Source organism: Notamacropus eugenii, chromosome 3 (assembly GCF_028372415.1).
Source record: "Notamacropus eugenii isolate mMacEug1 chromosome 3, mMacEug1.pri_v2, whole genome shotgun sequence".
Classification (NCBI taxonomy): Eukaryota; Metazoa; Chordata; class Mammalia; order Diprotodontia; family Macropodidae; genus Notamacropus; species Notamacropus eugenii.
The window spans coordinates 67,610,857-67,627,854 of NC_092874.1; the positions used below are offsets into that span (position 1 = coordinate 67,610,857).

At 37.4% G+C, this 16,998-nt stretch overlaps 1 protein-coding gene and 1 pseudogene across 9 annotated transcripts in view; one reads left to right on the plus strand and one right to left on the minus strand.

The window, feature by feature from the left end:
• The window catches only part of ACBD5 (acyl-CoA binding domain containing 5), a 49,299-nt gene that overhangs the window by 3,873 nt on the left and 28,428 nt on the right, over positions 1-16,998 (plus strand). For 3 of the 9 annotated variants that reach the window (XM_072651796.1, XM_072651795.1, XM_072651800.1), the window contains 4 exons: positions 2,532-2,652; positions 6,857-6,929; positions 12,341-12,455; positions 12,603-12,635. In XM_072651796.1, the coding sequence (XP_072507897.1) occupies positions 2,532-2,652; positions 6,857-6,929; positions 12,341-12,455; positions 12,603-12,635 (342 nt within the window). Of the gene's footprint in view, positions 1-2,531; positions 2,653-3,142; positions 3,241-6,856; positions 6,930-12,340; positions 12,456-12,602; positions 12,636-16,998 lie in introns of those variants that run through there. The other 6 variants (XM_072651798.1, XM_072651797.1, XM_072651794.1 and 3 more) reach the window with 4 other exon arrangements.
• On the minus strand, positions 9,398-11,002 carry LOC140532837 (SNW domain-containing protein 1 pseudogene; annotated as a pseudogene).

Sequence of the window (16,998 nt, forward strand, 5' to 3'; positions counted from 1 at the left end):
AGAGAGAGAGAGAGAGAGAGAGAGAGAGAGAAAGAGAAAGAATATGAATGTGCTAAGGTTACAAAGTACTTTTCTCCCTACAGCTTTGTAGGCTGGGAGTGTTACTCTCTTTTTACCCATGAGGTAACAAACATATCCAGGGCTCCTGACCTTGTCACACTACGCCATTCTCCTTCTCTTCATACAGGTTCCTAATAAAGTCTTTGAATAGTTTTTAAAGTTTTAGACTTAAAAAATAATTAGCTATAATGAGAGAAATAGCTATATATGACATTTAGAGGAAAATGTCTTTCTATGCTTCTTGGGGTTCATCATATCCATTCCTTCTCGTAACACAGGAAGATTCCATTATTTTCCTTTTCCAGTTAATATTTAGCCATTCCTCAATCAGTGAGCATCTACTTTGTTTCCTATCCTTTGTTGCCAGAAAAAGTATACCTAAAAATATTTTAGCATGTCTAAAGCCTTGCTTTTTGATATTGACTTTACATACTACATTTTTAATCCTCACCAAAAAAAAAAAAAAAGAAAAGAAACAAGCCCCAAGGTATAGTGGAAAAGTCCCTGCCTCGTGAGAATTGGATTCTGACTGCCACAAACATTCTCTGTAACCTCAAACAGTTTATTTCCCTGGATCTCCAATTCCTCATCTATGAAATGGGGAAACTGTTCTGATGATTTCTTGGCTTTAAGTCTCTTCTAGCTTTAATCACTTAGGCTCTCTATGTCAGTCGGTTGAATCCGATGGAATAGTAATTGGTCCACTTCTGCTAATTTGCTTCTTTGGAAAACATTTTATAACTGTTGCATTATTCCATTGTGGTTTGGGGCCTGACCTCGCTGGAAGAATTATTGTTTTCACTAAAACCCCCTTTGAAAAGCCTCTTGGATAAATTGTGCCAGTCTTAGGCCAGGTTTTCCAGATGAGCATTTTGTCACTCATTGAACCAGTTTCTTCTCCTAGTTAGAAATATAGTTTCTGTGTATTACATATTACTGGTGAAAACATGAATTTTCTCCTCTTAGCTCTTTGTGGACTCTAGCTCCATTAGCCAATATGTGGTCAAAATTCTTTTCTTTTTTAATTTCACCCTTGCAATATCTTTTGGATATGCCTTCTTCTTTCTTCTGAAACTGTCATGATCCTAGTACGGGCCTGCCTTACACTTGGGCTATTGTAATAGTCTTTCAGTCAGCTGCCAAAGCAGTTTTCCTCAGGTGACAGTCCAACCATGTAACACCCTTCCCCCCCCCCAAATTCCCTCAGGAAACTCTAGTGGTTGCTTATCACTTTATGCATCAAATACAAACACTTGTTTGGCATTCAAAGCTCTTGATAACTTAAATCCAGTCCTGCTTCCCCCCTCCCCTTCCAGTCTTCTTTTGACCTTATGCTGCCATGTTCTCTTCAATCCAGCAACATCGACTCCTTTGCTGTTTCTAGAATTTTTGTTTTCCATTCGTGTTCTGCTGTTCATGACACCATTTGGAGTTTTCTTGGCAAGGACACTGGAGTGGTTTGCCTTTTCCCTTTCCAGCTCATTTGACTGATGAGGAAACCAAGGCAGACAAGATTTAAATTATTTGCCCAGGGTTACACAGTAGTAACTGTCTGAGTCTGGATTTGAACTCATGTCTTTCTGACTCCATGTTTGTTGCTGTATCCACTGAGTAACCTAGCTGTCCTTTCCTAGAATAAGACACTCTTATCTCTTGGCTCCAAGCATTTTCCTTGGCTCATCCATGTTTGGAATGCTCTCCCTTCTCGACTTTGCTTCCTAACTTCCTTGACTTTCTTCAATTCCCAATTAAAATTCTCTATTTTACAGGAGGCCTTTGCCCACTCCTCTTAATTCTAATGCCTTCCCTCTTGTTAATTATTTTTATCTTGTATACAACTTGTTCATACATATTCCTTTCTTTGTCTTCCCCATTAGATTATAATGCCCTCCTTGAGGGTAGGTTCTCTCTTTTGCCTCTTTTTGTCACTTAGCACAGTGTTGGCCACATAGTAGGCATTTAATAAGTGCTTATTGACTGACTAGAGCTGCAAACATGAAACTCCTGTCAAGGAGCTTAATGTTCTACTGGGGATATAACGACTAATTGAAAGTTTAAAAAGTTTTGTCAGTATGGGTTGAGGCATGGAGGCAATCAGGAATGATAGCCTACAGGAGATGTCATCTGAATTGCCTTTTGAAAGAAGGTAAAACATGAGAGTGAGGAAGGAGTGCATTTTAGACATGATAGAAACAGGTTGTACAAATGCATATAAGATGGTGGGAAAATACTGGATCTTGAGTCTGATGACTTGGTTCAAATCCCAGCTCTGCTGCTTATTCCCTATGGGCAAGTTGCTTCCTCTCTCTGATCCTCAATTTACTTAAATGAGAATTATGGGAGTTGGACTGGTAGATGACCTCAGAGATCACTTTCATGCTCCACATCGCTAATCCTGTAAGATGGATTATCAAGATTATCATTTTTCCCCTCTGACATCAAAATACTGTATTTTAAATTGTTTTCCATAGGTTCATTCCAGCCAACAAATGAAATGATGCTAAAATTCTACAGCTTCTATAAACAAGCCACAGAAGGACCTTGCAATATCTCCAGACCTGGATTCTGGGATCCTATTGGGAGATATAAATGGTAATTATGGATGTGTGATGAAGGGGTTGTAACAACATGTGATATATAATCAGTATGAAGCGTCATTCATTTCTTTACCATCCACATGGAAAACACCACAAGCCTTTCATAAAGCTTAGAACACTACCTTCTAAGAACTTGATTGTAGATAGAATCATACTCCTACAGAAAGAAGATCTTGGCAAAGATCAGGGGGAAAAACAATAAGAGGGACCAGGTATCCTAAAGCAGCTAGATGATTTTTCCCATCTAGAAAAGTAAATACTTGGAAATACACCAAAAGAAAATTTTCATAGCTGCCAAAGTCTATAGTCTACTTCCTCAGGTAAAGTGTATGGTAATTTCTGTTTACCAGCTAAAGTAATTTACTTTGGTCTTTTTTGATAGCAAATAAATAGGGGGAGGGAGACTAAAACTAATGTGGGATGTTACCTGAAATTTCTCCTCTCTCCAGCTCTACTGGAAAATGTACTTCATTGCTTTCTAATAGGCTTGTGAAAAGAGTCACCAGTTACCAGGAGCTAACTCTGCCATTGTTTCAGTGCCAAAGTCTGACCAAACAGCGTTTGGGGACACTTTTCTAAATAGGTAAATGGTGACTCCTCATTATCATTTCCAGAGATTGCCATCAACTTCTTGAAAGATTTCAGACTCCATCTAAAGTAATGTGTTTAGTTTTTGGAACTAGATTTTATGAAAGATATTGATTAGTCAGAGGCAGTCTAGAGGAAAGCAAACAGAATGCTGAAAGGCCTTGAGATTCTGCTACATCAGGACTTGTTGAAATAATTGACTGAAAGAGAAGACATAGGAGGGACAAGAGAGCTGTCTCTAAATATTTGAAGACCCCACAGGTCGGAGCTAGAAGGAATGAATTTTCTAAGATGCTATAACCAGAAGTGGAATGAGCTGCTAGGAAAGTTATCACTTAAAGCAAAGTTCTCAATGACCACTTATTTGGTATAGTCAGTAAACATTGTTACTATGTGCAAGGCACTATACGGGATTCATAAATGAAAAAAAGAAAAAGTCTCTGCCCTCAAGTAGCTTGTAATCTAATGAGGGAAAACAAAACAGAAAGCTGGAAAGCACAGGGGATGGGAGGACAGGAGAAGACACCTAGGCCTAGTGGGGAAGTCAGAGAAGTCCCAGGTTGGTGTAGCCAGATGAGAAATGAGATATTCTGATAGGAGCTGTCACTTTAAATGAAGATTTGGAATTCATGGCCCCACTCTCTAATCTGGATAGTGATGAAATGGAATCCCAAGGCTGATGGGATTTTAAAATGCTGAGATTATCCCAGCTGTGAGCTTTCTAGGGAATGGTAGAGAAGGTAGCCATGTGGTATGTGGTAGAAGGGATTCTTTTGGAATAAATGGCCTCTGAAGTAAGTCCCTTCTACCTCTGAAATAAATAACGATTTTGTGATTTTTTTTTCTTAATGCATTTATTATAAACTTAGTAATCACTAACAAAAACATTCACATTCAGAAAAGGAGTTTTAAAAAGATTATACATGAAACCAGAAGCTTTTAAGATATTTAGTTTTTTAATGTATTAGCTTTTTTAAAAAGCATATCAACTTTAACAAGGGAAAGGAATAGTGACTACTTGAGCTGCGTTTCATTGCTATGGGGAACTCCTAGGTGAGCAAGCTCCTACCAGTGCAGCTCAACCTTTTCTTTGCCCCAGACTCTTAGAGATTGGTGTAGCTCGCTGAGAAGTTAAGTGACTTCTTTGTATGAGAAACATGCTCAGTCTAGAAGGAATAATACTTGTTGTGAAGCCAGGAAAGTTCTCATTTTATTTTACCTTCATTCTGAATGATTGGTTAGCTCCCTCATGGAGTACTCTTGCTCAGACAAATGCAAGCCCTTTTTATGCTGTTCTCAGTTCGAATTTCCCCCCTTGCTCTCCATTGACTAGATGCAACCTCTTGAACCTCCCACTTCATGTTCTCTTACTTGATATGTTCCCTCTCAAAGAGCTTGTTAAGCATGTGTACAGGCTTCTGACCTTTTACCTGATCAGAAGCCTGGTTCTTCTAGGTCACATCTATGTATAGAACCAGTCACCTCTGACTTACATTCTCTTATCACTCAAAGCTGGGAGTAATTTTAATCCTGTAGAAACAGAATTCCTTCTTTTGTTTCTCATACTTGTCCATGGGTCATACAGCCTGTGTAAGTGTCAGAAGCTGGACTTGGTCCCAAGTCTTCCTGGCTCTGAGAAGGGGTCTTTCTCTGTTCCACCGGCTGCCTAGGAATGAAATATTCATGTTTGTTTCCATGCACCCTCAATTTTTTTTCTTTTTGTGCATTTTCCATATTTTGTTGCTGTTATCTGTGCAGTTGTAACCAGTGTGTATACTCTTGTTTTAGTTCTGCTTTGTTCATTATTCATTTTCTTCATATGCCATCCCATATTTCTTTGTTTGCTCGTTTGTATAAATCTGTGTTAGTTCCTTAGAATTTTGGGTGTCATTTTAAAAATTCATAAATGTTAAAAAGCAAAGATTTTTTCCCTAGTCTGTTTATTTTTTATTTATTCTCAATCCTGTTTTATTGTATAAAAAGCTTTTGATTTTCATATAATCAAATACATTTTGTCTGATCTCTGCCATATTTTGTTAAATTATTTGTATTGTTAGAAGGAAATATAATTTTCCTTATTTGACTAATGTTAATGTGCCCCATACTTAACCACAAGCACACAAATACACTCATAAAACACTAAGCACTTTTTTTTTCTATTTTACACAATCTGCTGTATAAGGTTGGCTAAATTTTGACTTCCTCATTACCTCCCCTACATGAGATATGAATATTGTTTTGGGATTACCTCTCTGATCCAGCTCTACCTTCCTTGGCCCTTCCCCCCCATTATCTATGAAGCCCAAAGTCAACTCTTTTCTCTGTTCCTTCTGTTTGCTTCTTTTTCTTCTCAAATTGGTCTCTTTCATTCAATTATTATTCACATAGATCCAGTTACTGTGGCTTGTAATCTCATAGTGGTGATTATTTTGAGTTAGAGTGTGGTTATATATATAAAACCTTGTGGCTTCTCAATCTCTGCCCTTATTAGTTTTGCAAATTAAAATCTACTTTAGGATTATTTCTGACCAAATATGTCTTTAAACAGTTTTCATGATTTGAAGACTGGATGAGATCTGCCTCAGTTTCCATAAGAGAAACATGGAGATAATATGCTACTTTCCAATGAATTGCTTATAAATTCATTACAGACTTAGAGTGGGTGTGTAGGTAAACAGATGCATATTATTTATCAGTTAAGAAAAATTGATTGACTTAAATTGACACATTTTCCCCAACACAGACTTTCCATAAAACTAAATTGCCTCTGGGATAAAGTTTCTAAGCTAGAGAGAAGGGTGTTTTTGTGTGTAGGGTGATGTTTTCAGGGGTCATTTACAACATCTAGCCAAATAACTTTGCTGTTCCAAAATGATCCTGAAGGCTAAAACTTAATTTCATAACCCTGTCTTCATTCTTAAAGTTTAGGCATATCATCTATGAAATCTTTGAGGTTAGAGTACTATTGGTACAATAGAAACGGCTGAATTTGGAGCCTGGGTCTGCCACTTTTCCCTTGGGACTTTGTCAAGTGTTTTGAATGTTTTTGGTATGTCAGTCAAATGGAAATCATAATATCAACTCTGCCTATCTAATAGGGTTATTGGTGGGAAAAATCAAATGGAAACTTACCCAAAATACTTTGTGAAATGTAAAGGGCCATATAAATATCTGCTAGTGTTGGTACTCATATTATCTTCTGTTTGATGTTAACTTGCAACCACAGTGTTTCTTCATTTAAGAGTCTATTCTGAGTAGCTCATTTAGCCTTCCCCCAAAATGGCCATGTCACTGAATTTTCCTTCTGTGTTTTAATTTAATAAGCATCTTTTAAAGCATTCTCAGAAAATCTTCTATATAGTAACATGAGATATAGAGTAATTATAAATTTGACTTTCTTGATCCATACTTTACTTACTACACCATTTTTATTTGGGGTGAACCAGTTAACAAAGGGGTGAGGCCTCTCTTGTAGCATGGCTCTATAATAGCCTGCTTCCAGTTAATTGTGCCATGTGGTTTGGCCGCAGGTTCTGCTGGAGAAACTGTAAGTCAGACACAAGATGTAAGACATTCGTGTGGCCTTTCTTATTCCATACTCTGATTTCTAGGGATGCTTGGAGTTCACTGGGGGACATGACCAAAGAAGAAGCCATGATTGCGTATGTGGAAGAAATGAAAAAGGTAAGAAAAATCATTCTGTGGAAAAAGATAAAATGTGGTTAGAATAGCTCCTAATTTAATTTTCTTACCTTACAAGGTCTATGTGAGGAAATTATAATTTGTCATATGAAGCAGAAAACTGTGGGGCCACATTTGTTGGACTGTCAATTTTCAGCTGAGATTAGGTTTACAGGAGTGGGATAGAATGGTGCTGATTTTTTTTTTCTAAGCTAATATTACCTAGAAAAATTCTTAAATTAGGAAAATCTGGGGTTTGGGTAGTTTTCGGTGTCATAATTTTTTTTCCAGATTCTAAGCTTCACATTTAGAGGCTGCTTTCATCTATAGGCAACATGATATAGTAGACAGAGTGCCAGCTTTGGGGACTGTAAGACCTGGGTTCAGATGTTACATCAGACCCTTATTAGAGCCTCAGGAAGTTTCCTTAGACTAGAAGTTAAATTTGGAAGGAATTCCCACACCTATAAGATTTAGAGGTTATAGGATCATAGATCTATAGCTGGAAGGAAGGGACCTTAGAAGCCTCATATTCCAACCCTTCATTTTAAAGATGAGGAGCTAAGATCCAGGGAGGTAAGTTACTAACTCAGTCATGTGGCTATTAAGTGGCAGAACCAGAATTTGAATCCAACTCCTATAGTTTCAAGCTCAGCATCTTTCCCACTTTGGCATGTTAGCTCTTTTCCTCAGTGAGTCACTGCATCCATCACCTGTGTCTTGCATGTACAGCAAGCACATATGACTTGGAATACTTAAATGCATGATTTCAGACAGGAAATATTTCCTCTTCCAATCCTGATTCCAAGTTTCTTTTTGATCCTTATGAGTTTCCGGGACTTAAAAATTCAACAACCTGTAGCCAACATGGCGATCAACATTTCTGAAAACCAGCCCAGCCAGGTTTTCAGATGCCAGACATATAATCTATCCTCAAGCCTTTCTAGTCAGGCCCTTCCTCCTGGGAGGTATCAGATATTTAGCACATGCATATTGAGTTGCAGCTCAATGCAGTAATATTACCACCCCACCCACCTCCAATAAAAGAGAAGCCACTTAAATGGTATTGAAAACTGGGATGCCAGGGAACTTCTCCTTTAAGGATAGAACATGCAGTTTTGTCCACATAAAATCAGCTGTTAAAATGGAATCTTCCGTCTCAAGTATGAGCCCTCACTGCTTCATGTTAATTTTTTTAGCAATAAATTTTTTATTGATTATCTTTTGTTTTTATGTTACCAAAATTTTCCTCTTTACCTCTCCCAGAAAATCATCTTATATAAGTCTGTAGGTGAACCCTTCCTAATGTATCTTTATGAAAAAGAGGTGGGGAGAGGAGGGCAGTATTTGCTGTTTGATTTAAAGCTGATTTAAGGGATTTTTAAAATTGAGGTTTGATTGGGGTGGGAGGAGGAGAAGGGAAGGAAGAATTGACCAAGGAAGATGGGGGTTTTAAAAATAATTCAGAGCAGATAGGAAGAGAGACTTGATGGGACTCTTTGGTTACCAGTGAAATCTAGGCAATGGGGGCTGCCGACTTCATAAAATAATGTATCTGATCAGTATCTTCAGTTATATTTGATAGACTCGACTGATTTTTATCTTTTATACTCTGATCAAAGTCTCACCCTTGGTTATATTTTCACAACCTCTGCATTGTGGACTTTGTCAATGTCTTATTTGGGGCAGAAGTTAATTCTTTTAGGTGTAACCACCAAAAAAGTAAGAATGTGTAATTTGGTTTGAAATAAAATCCAGTAATCCTATTTATTTTCATCATCAACAACTCTTTATTGAATACTTTTGAAGACTATTTAAAAAAAATTTTTTTTGGTCTAACTGTTTTATTTCAAACATACTTTTGAAGATGAGGAGCTAAGGCAAAGGGAGGTACCACACATACTTTACCACTCCAGATCAAGAAATAGATACATATAACGGGGGCAAACATTCAACAAGCAGTGGACAGCTCTGTTATGTGAAAATATCTCCCAGCTAATCAGGACAGTGGGTGATAAGCTTTATGTATAAGGGTAATTCTACTATGAAATGTCAATCCCCTAAAACTAATGTCACTAAAGATATAATAGTCTTTTTTTGGCAGGCAGTTGGGGTAAGTAACTTGCCCAGGGTCACACAGGTAGTAAGTGTCGTGTCTGAGGACAGATTTGATCTCAGGTTCTCCTGACTCCAGGGCCAGTGTTCCACCCACTGTACCACTTAGCTGCCTTGAGATATAATAGTCTTAATTTGGTGTGCTGGGTAGTATGGCTTTTCTGTTAATGCTAATGGGGTGGGGAAAGGTGGACTGATGGAGAAGGGGAAGCAAAAGCTTCATGGAATATGATCCACACCCTTTAAAACGAAACAGACTATTTTAAAGTATACTTCCCTTTCCTCTAGCCCCAGTAATAAAAAGTACTTACAGTTTCACATTGGGTTTTCATCCTAACCATTTTCATAGAATTTCCCGATGACCACTGTCATCAGGGTTAAGAATAATAGTTCAGTCTGTTTGAGAGGCTGGCCTACTCTTTCCTTCTCTTCTTGCCTTCATATTCATGTTCCTTAGGGCACCTAGTCTCTCCATGTTATCTGACTTCTTCCAAAAATTTGTCCAGAGCAAAGGATCTTTATCAGACTGAACTGGTCCTTCTTGTTCTTGCTGCCTATGATCTGAGCCAGAAAACTTCTTATTGGAAATAAATCTGTTGTTCTTTATTCAGGCTTCAAGATGATCACCGTACATATCTTTGTCCAGGTTTTTACTGGGTCTGTAGATATTTTGGGCTCTATCTTTACCACTTCTTCCTGCTTGATCATAAACATTATACAGTTCATCTTCTCCACCAGCAAAACCCCTGACAGGATCTTTAGTCTGGCTGGAGGACCTCTGGTCATACTGAACTTCGTTAGAATCCTGAGGCTCGGGCACACCAAAATCAGTGACTTCCCTGATACGTCAATCCTCATTTCTCTGTTTTTCTGACCTCTTATCAGAAGCTCCTCTGGGAAGTTTCCCCATCATGTTGTCTCCCTTTGCGACTATCAAATCTCATTTCATCCTGTTCCTGAGCCTCCCCATCTTCTTTATCTGCACAGGTCTTGAGGGCGGCTCTTCTCTCCAGAGCTTTCTGGACCATCTCTCGAAGCTTCTCTTCATGTTTCTCCCTTTCCTTTTGGGCCATTTTTTTTCTCTGCTTGAGCCCACATTTTCACTGTCTTACTAACCTCATCAATGAAGAGAGCCTTGGCAAGCATGACAAAGTCTTCATTACTGTGACCTGTCTGCTTTCTCTCACATCAGCAGCCAGTTGTTTGACTGGTGAAATAAGAGAGCTCTTTGTAGTTTTCTAGTTTGAAACAGAGAGAAATTTTCCTGTCTTGCCGCCCCTTCACAGTCATCTTTTGGCAAGGAGAATGCATGACAAGTGCAGGAGGAGAAGGAAGCCTGTGAGGAATTTTATTATTAATTTTGAATCATGGAGACTCTGTGGGGCCTCTTTGCATTTCCACCTTCCTGATAACTCTTTGCTCAGTTGCAGAATTGAGTAGCTTTCTCTTTACTCATATGGCTGTACCTGATGAGCTGGAGTTAGTTTATTTGCAGCTTGAACTGGCATAACCTGCAATAATGTTCTGAGACACAGATTTCTCTCAGGCTATCTGTGTCCTATTTGTATTCTCTTAAAGGTTTCTTCATCAGGTCTTTGCAGGTCTGGGTCATCTGCATTCATAATTTATTTGGCAACCAGGTCCTTATACTTTGATTAGCCTTGCTGAGCAGTTGCATCATATTTCATTTTTCACTCTGCATCCACCTGAATGGCCAGTGCATCAAGCATTTCCTTCCTTCTTCCCATATCCAGTGGGTATTGGACCACATGTATTTCTGGAAAGGTACCTCCATCTCCAAAGTCCTCTAACAAATATCCGGCTTTTCCAGTCCCCGTAAAGGGAAGGTTCTCTTTGTGATTTGATGAGTGCAGTCTATCTGGATCTCTGATCTTGCCCTTTCCCTTAGCCTCAAGCTGGGAAAGCTGAGTTGAAGCAGGTAAAAAGCTGGTCAGCATCATCTTCTTCCACTGCTTCCAGTACTTATGGTGGCTGAGCTTGGAGGGGTTTACTAGGCCAAAAAAAGAATGTTTAAAAATTTGTAAACCTAATATAAATAATTTTAAAATTATCTTTTTCTTTGCTTCATTATTACAAGTTATTAAATGCTGGCTTTAGATGGATAGTTAGGGATCATATCTTGCACAACTCAGGGCTCTCCTTTATAAAGAGAAAATTTGAACAGCACTATTTGTATTTGTTAACATCTTATAAGAAAGAGCACTTATTAATAGGTGCAGTCAGCCACTAACAATTTAACGGTTATACATTGCCAACCTCAAATTTGCCAATGTTAAAACCAGTAATTGTTGTCATTTCAAGTATATTTTATTTTGTTTCTCTCTTACAAGGTAAAATCAGTGGTGGTAATAAGTTGTTTTGAATTAAAATAATAGACTTATTAATTGCTAACTTAATAGTAGATTGTCATCCATGTAGAAGTCATTTAATGAAAACAGTATTGCTAGTCATAATGTTTCTTTTTCTACCAGGCTCAGGAGGGCAGTCTGATTTTAGGAGAGAGAGCCGTATTGGTGAGGGGTTAGAGGGAGGGGGCTAGAGCTGGGAAGCAGGAGGGGAGGGGAGCCAAATTCCAATCATGACCAAATAAAGCATGTACCTAACCAATTTATTTTCCTTTGTCTTCTGGAAAGGTTTTTTTTTTTTTTTTAAGTTCTTTCACTCATGAATGAAATCTTGGTTTGTGGATGAGGCTAACTGCTTTTGATACAATTCATGAGTTGGTGTGTGTGCAAGAATCTTCATTTTTGATTTTTGTTGTCTTTTTAATTGATTAACTTCTATCTGAAAAGTAAAAGACTCTACATGTGATGAAACATTAAATGGATGCATAGTTTCTGGGTTCCCTGCTACTGATTCATCCTTAAGATTAGGGCAAGGTGGAGAAGCTGGGACAAGAGTTACATTGTTACATTGTGCACATTCACATGGTATTATTAATCAACCTTCTTATATTCCAGTGTCCTGGATTTTATTGCACCAGTAATTAGTTAACTGATCAAAGACCACCATGTTTGTCTTCTGCTTAACATGTCAGTTGCTTCATAAAATGGACTTCATAGTAGAAATGCTTATAGATACTTAATTATTTTAGCCATTGCATTAAGCTCATTTAGGAAAACATGTGCACTTATGTCTACTTACTTAATGAATTTGGATATTTTATGTAAATGAACTTCATGTCTCAGAAACAAAAAAAAAATTGGAATATTTGAAGCCAGTGTAAATCAAATGAATCCTTTATTTCTGATTTCATAAGACTTGTATTTTGATCACAGATTCTTGAGACCATGCCAATGACGGAGAAAGTTGAAGAATTACTCCATGTAATAGGTCCATTCTATGAAATTGTAGAGGACAAAAAGAGCAACAGAAGTTCTGATTTAACCGCAGGTTGGAATACAGTATTCTTTGTTATTTAGCAACTGACTATACCATGAGTTGAGATTCTTGTATTTTCAATGGATGATATATTTTAAAACAGTGCTGTTTTTCTAAGCTACATTTAAAAATATTCATTCTTTTATTTTTATATACCAGTCCGATTGGAGAAAGTCACTAAATACTTAGAAGGTAGGAATGATGAAATTTACATATATGTGTTCTCTTTTTCATTTTATCTGGCACAGGAATGCTACTCAGATTTTTGCAGCTACTGAACTTGCCACCTGTGAGTTGTGACTTGAAAATAATAAATATGCTATATGCAGTTTCAAAAAGAGACCATTTTCTTTTTTACTGCAGAAAACTCTCTTAAAATCTGTCTTGGTGACAAAAGGGGTTTGACAGAGGTTTATTATAGGGATGATTTAGAAAAAAACCCAATATAAAAGTAACCTTTTCTTTGCATACTTCTAAGTACAATGATAGCCTAAATCCTTTTGTCTTAGCTCTGATGGCCATATGCTGTTCATAGTAGTATCTGGAACTGTCCTTGTTGTAGCTGGCTTGCTTCCCTCTATGCATGTGTTCATTTAAGATGGTTGGTTTATTTACTACGGTCAATATGACATGCAATGCAAAGAAAAGATTTCTAATTTGTCTGAAAATCTGACAGGTGGCAACTTAGTCATTATGTCATTGTGACAACATTCTTCCTAATTGGTTTTCTTTGAGTTAAATCCATGTTTTCCTTATAATTTCAGAAATCACATTGTAGCAATACTAGAATTGAGGTAACCTTTCCCTCATTTACTATTTTTAGACTGTGAGATATTTTCAGTAAAATTTAACCAAAGTGAGTCTAAACTATTAGTAAAGTTATTGATTAAGTCAACCTTTCAAATTCTTTGTGATAAAAATGGAAAAACAAAAAATTGGAAAGATGATTTTTATGTATCAAAGATGCTTTTGATAGAAATATGAATATTATTTTATTGTGTATTGAAGTTAATTGAGGTTCTTTAGTTTTTCAGAAAATCAGAAAGATGTGAGAGGCAATATTTTTAAATGTTCATTTGAAAGTTAGACTAATGCTTTAAGGTAGAAATTTATGATTTCAGCAGGAAGCTGGGACTGTTTCTAACACTGATCTTTAAAATATGGATTATAATAGCTGTAGTTGAAGTTAGGGTTAGAATTGGAGCGCATTTAGGGTTTGGGTTAGAACCTAAATGCACCAATTCTAACCCTAAATCCGAATTTGAATCCATAATCTTTACAAGTATTTCTAATTTCTGTATTCATTGCTGCCAGAGAGAAATTAGATTTCAGAGTTTTAAGACCAACTTATAAGTAAACATAAAAAACTCATTATACAGCACTTCTTAAACTGTGGATTGTGATCACATATGGCAATAGTAAAAGGTTTTTGAATGCACAGTGACCAAAAATTAATTTAAAATCGGACATGTAATGAATCTGAGGTGTTTCTGGCAGTGCTCGCCTTGGTTGTATTGCACATTTTCTCTGCAACCTTTGTTCTGAGTGCAAAGCATGTGCACTTTGCACTGTGCATGCCCTCAGACCACGACACCAACAAACACTGCCAAAACTAGAAAAGGGTCATTAGTGGAAAAAGTTTAAGAAGTCCTGATTTATAATAAGTGGAACATGACACATATACCCATATCTTATTGTATTGTGTACTACAGTTATTTGCATTAGAAAAGTATAAAATACTGTACACTGTCCAAAGAAGGAAAGACCATTCCTAACTGGGGAGGTCTCAGGAAGTTTGTTGTATGAAGTCAGGTGGCACTTGAGAGCAGCCTTGAAAGGTAAATTGGTTTCCTGAAGGCGGAGAAGGAGTAACACAGCATAAACCCTAGAAAAGACAGAGACACATGGAGAAGACAGGTCACTTTGACTGATGAATGCCACGTGCTTAGGAGGAGGGCTCCAGTCGTTGTTTCTATCTCCCCACTGCAGCCTGTCCCCCACACATCTTCCTAAGGCACAGTTGTAACCATGTCACCCTCCTGCTCAAAAGCCTTTAACATCTTCCTGTGGCCTCCAGGAGAACAGAGGCTTCAGCCTGGCATTTTAATAAAGCCTCCGTAGTATGTCTCTCCGCTGTCTTTTCAGATGTGTTTTACATTATTTCTCATCACATCTTCTATGTCCCAATCAAACTGACATGTTACCTTTCCCTGACTTTGGCCTTCCTGCTCCTGTCCCTTGGCTCCCTCTTCCCCTCATGCCTGGAAGACAGTCTGCTCACTTTGAGCTCATGCTATTCTGAGCTTCCTTTGAAGACTCAGCTCAGCTCAGGTACTGCCTGCTACATAAGGCCTTTCTTGATTTCTGTCACTTCCTCAATGATCAGCGTTTTTGTTTATCATGAAATTGTGTTGTATTTATTTATCTGTGTGCCTGGTGGATTTTCCTAATAGGATGTATGCTCTTTGAAGTCAGAGACTGATTCTTTTTTGTCTGTGTTTCCCAGGGACTAGTGCAGTATCCAATAATGCATCTAGTAGACACTTAATGTTTGTCTAATTGAAGTGTATTTGGTGAAACTGGATTCCAGGAAGCCTTGAATGGAACGCCTGGATGAGGTGTTTAATAGGTAGTAGTGAGGAAGAAAGGGTTTGAGCAAAGAAGAGACCCTGATTGTATCTGTGCAGAAAGAAATTAATCTGGTGTCTGTGAAGAGTATATTAGAAGAGACAAACTGACTATGAAAAGGCCTAGTAGGAGATCCTGCATTATAAAAAATCAGAGCCTTTCAACAATTTTTTCATGGTTTGATCAGGGATACTCTTGATGCTGAATATATATCTTCATATATATATATATTTAATAGAAATGGGAAAGTAAATATATGGATAAGTGGTTGTTGGTATCTTCTTCATAACTTCCATAATCTTTCTATTTTAGAGTATTTCCAAATTGTGATACTTTGGAAACCAATCCCAGAATGCTTTTAAAATGGTCAATTCTAGCAGAGATTTTGTGTGTGTGTGTGTGGGTGTGCATGCATGCGTGTGTACATATGCATCTAGATGCAACATCTCTTCTTAACTTTATCTTCCTAAGTGACATTTCCATTTCTTCACATGGTTATAGAAATGCTGATAGATCTCTTTCCTTTCATAGCTATTTGTTGTTTCATTTACTAAAATTTATTGATTATTTAAAACTTAAGCTAGTAGTTTATCAAAATGGGATTAGGACTCTGAACTAATAGTTATCAAAGAGTTATTCTTTACTTGACTATTTTTTATACTTAATTCATTTTTTAAGAAGTCATCTGGATGGTCCACGAAGTCATCTGGATGGTCCACTAAGTCACCATACTGTGTTGCCTCCTCAGATTACTAAAGACTGAGAATTTATCTTGAATCTCCAGTTCTATCTTAACACATTTTAAACTGGAGAGGATCTGTTGTACCAGAGCAGTTAAGCAGGCATGATAACATCTCATAACAAGTTAAGTCAGTCTTGCCAATGCTTTATAAGTATTCCACCAAAACTGAAACCTAGATTGATGAAACTCAGATTAACCTATTATGGTAGAGTCAGAAATCCCACCAGTGTCAAAGAAATAGAAAGGACACATTTTAAATCACTGCATTTAAGTTTGAATGTATCCCTCTTCCCTTCCCATTCTCTTTATTTCTGTACTGCTGAGTTTTGTAATCATCAGATTTCACAAGTTAAACAGTTTTGAATCATGTCCATATTTGTATAATAAATGCCAAAGAATACTGAAGTGTTCCAGGAAGTGGAATGAGTGATTGGGTAGATAGTTCTTTTCATTTACATATAAAGGAGTCTTTCTTGATTTATTATGGACTCATTCCATTTCCTACAAATAGAAAAATAAGCTAATAATGTGCCATTCTTATGATATGTAAGTACATACACAGAGAAAAGCTGGAGACCACAAGATATTGACAGGAGAAAAGAGCATATCTTATCTAGGTACCTGATGCCTACGTACAGTAAGTACGTTGTTTTGACCAGTGGCTTGTATTGGTGTATGGCTTAGGGTTAGGGTTTTTACATGTTTGATGTATGAAACTGTGAATTGTGAAACTAGTAATAGTAACTTATTACGTGCTTTCCCAGCAACAAGCCTCTAAGATAGGTAGTGTGAGGAGCATTGTGATCTCAGTTGTACAGATTAAAGACCCTGGAGCTCAGGAATGAACTAAATTGTGCATGGTCAGAAAGCTAATAAGTATTGGAGGTAGGATTTGAACCCAGGGCTTTTTGCTTCTAGTTCTTTTCACCACCTCAGAAGTCTGGAGGTTTTCAGTGATACCATTGAAATCAGAGAAATGATTACATTTCTACAAGAGTCTTCAGTTTTTTGTTTGATGATATTCTACTCTCCCCCAGGCCCACCAGGATATCATGTTGCTGGGGCTTTGGGAATGATCATCTTGAGGATTTAAAAGTCTGAGATGTGTTTTTAACTGAAGATGCAAGCTGTTAGCTGTTTTCAGGATCCTATAGAGAAATCATTTAGTCTTGTTCCATAATTGTG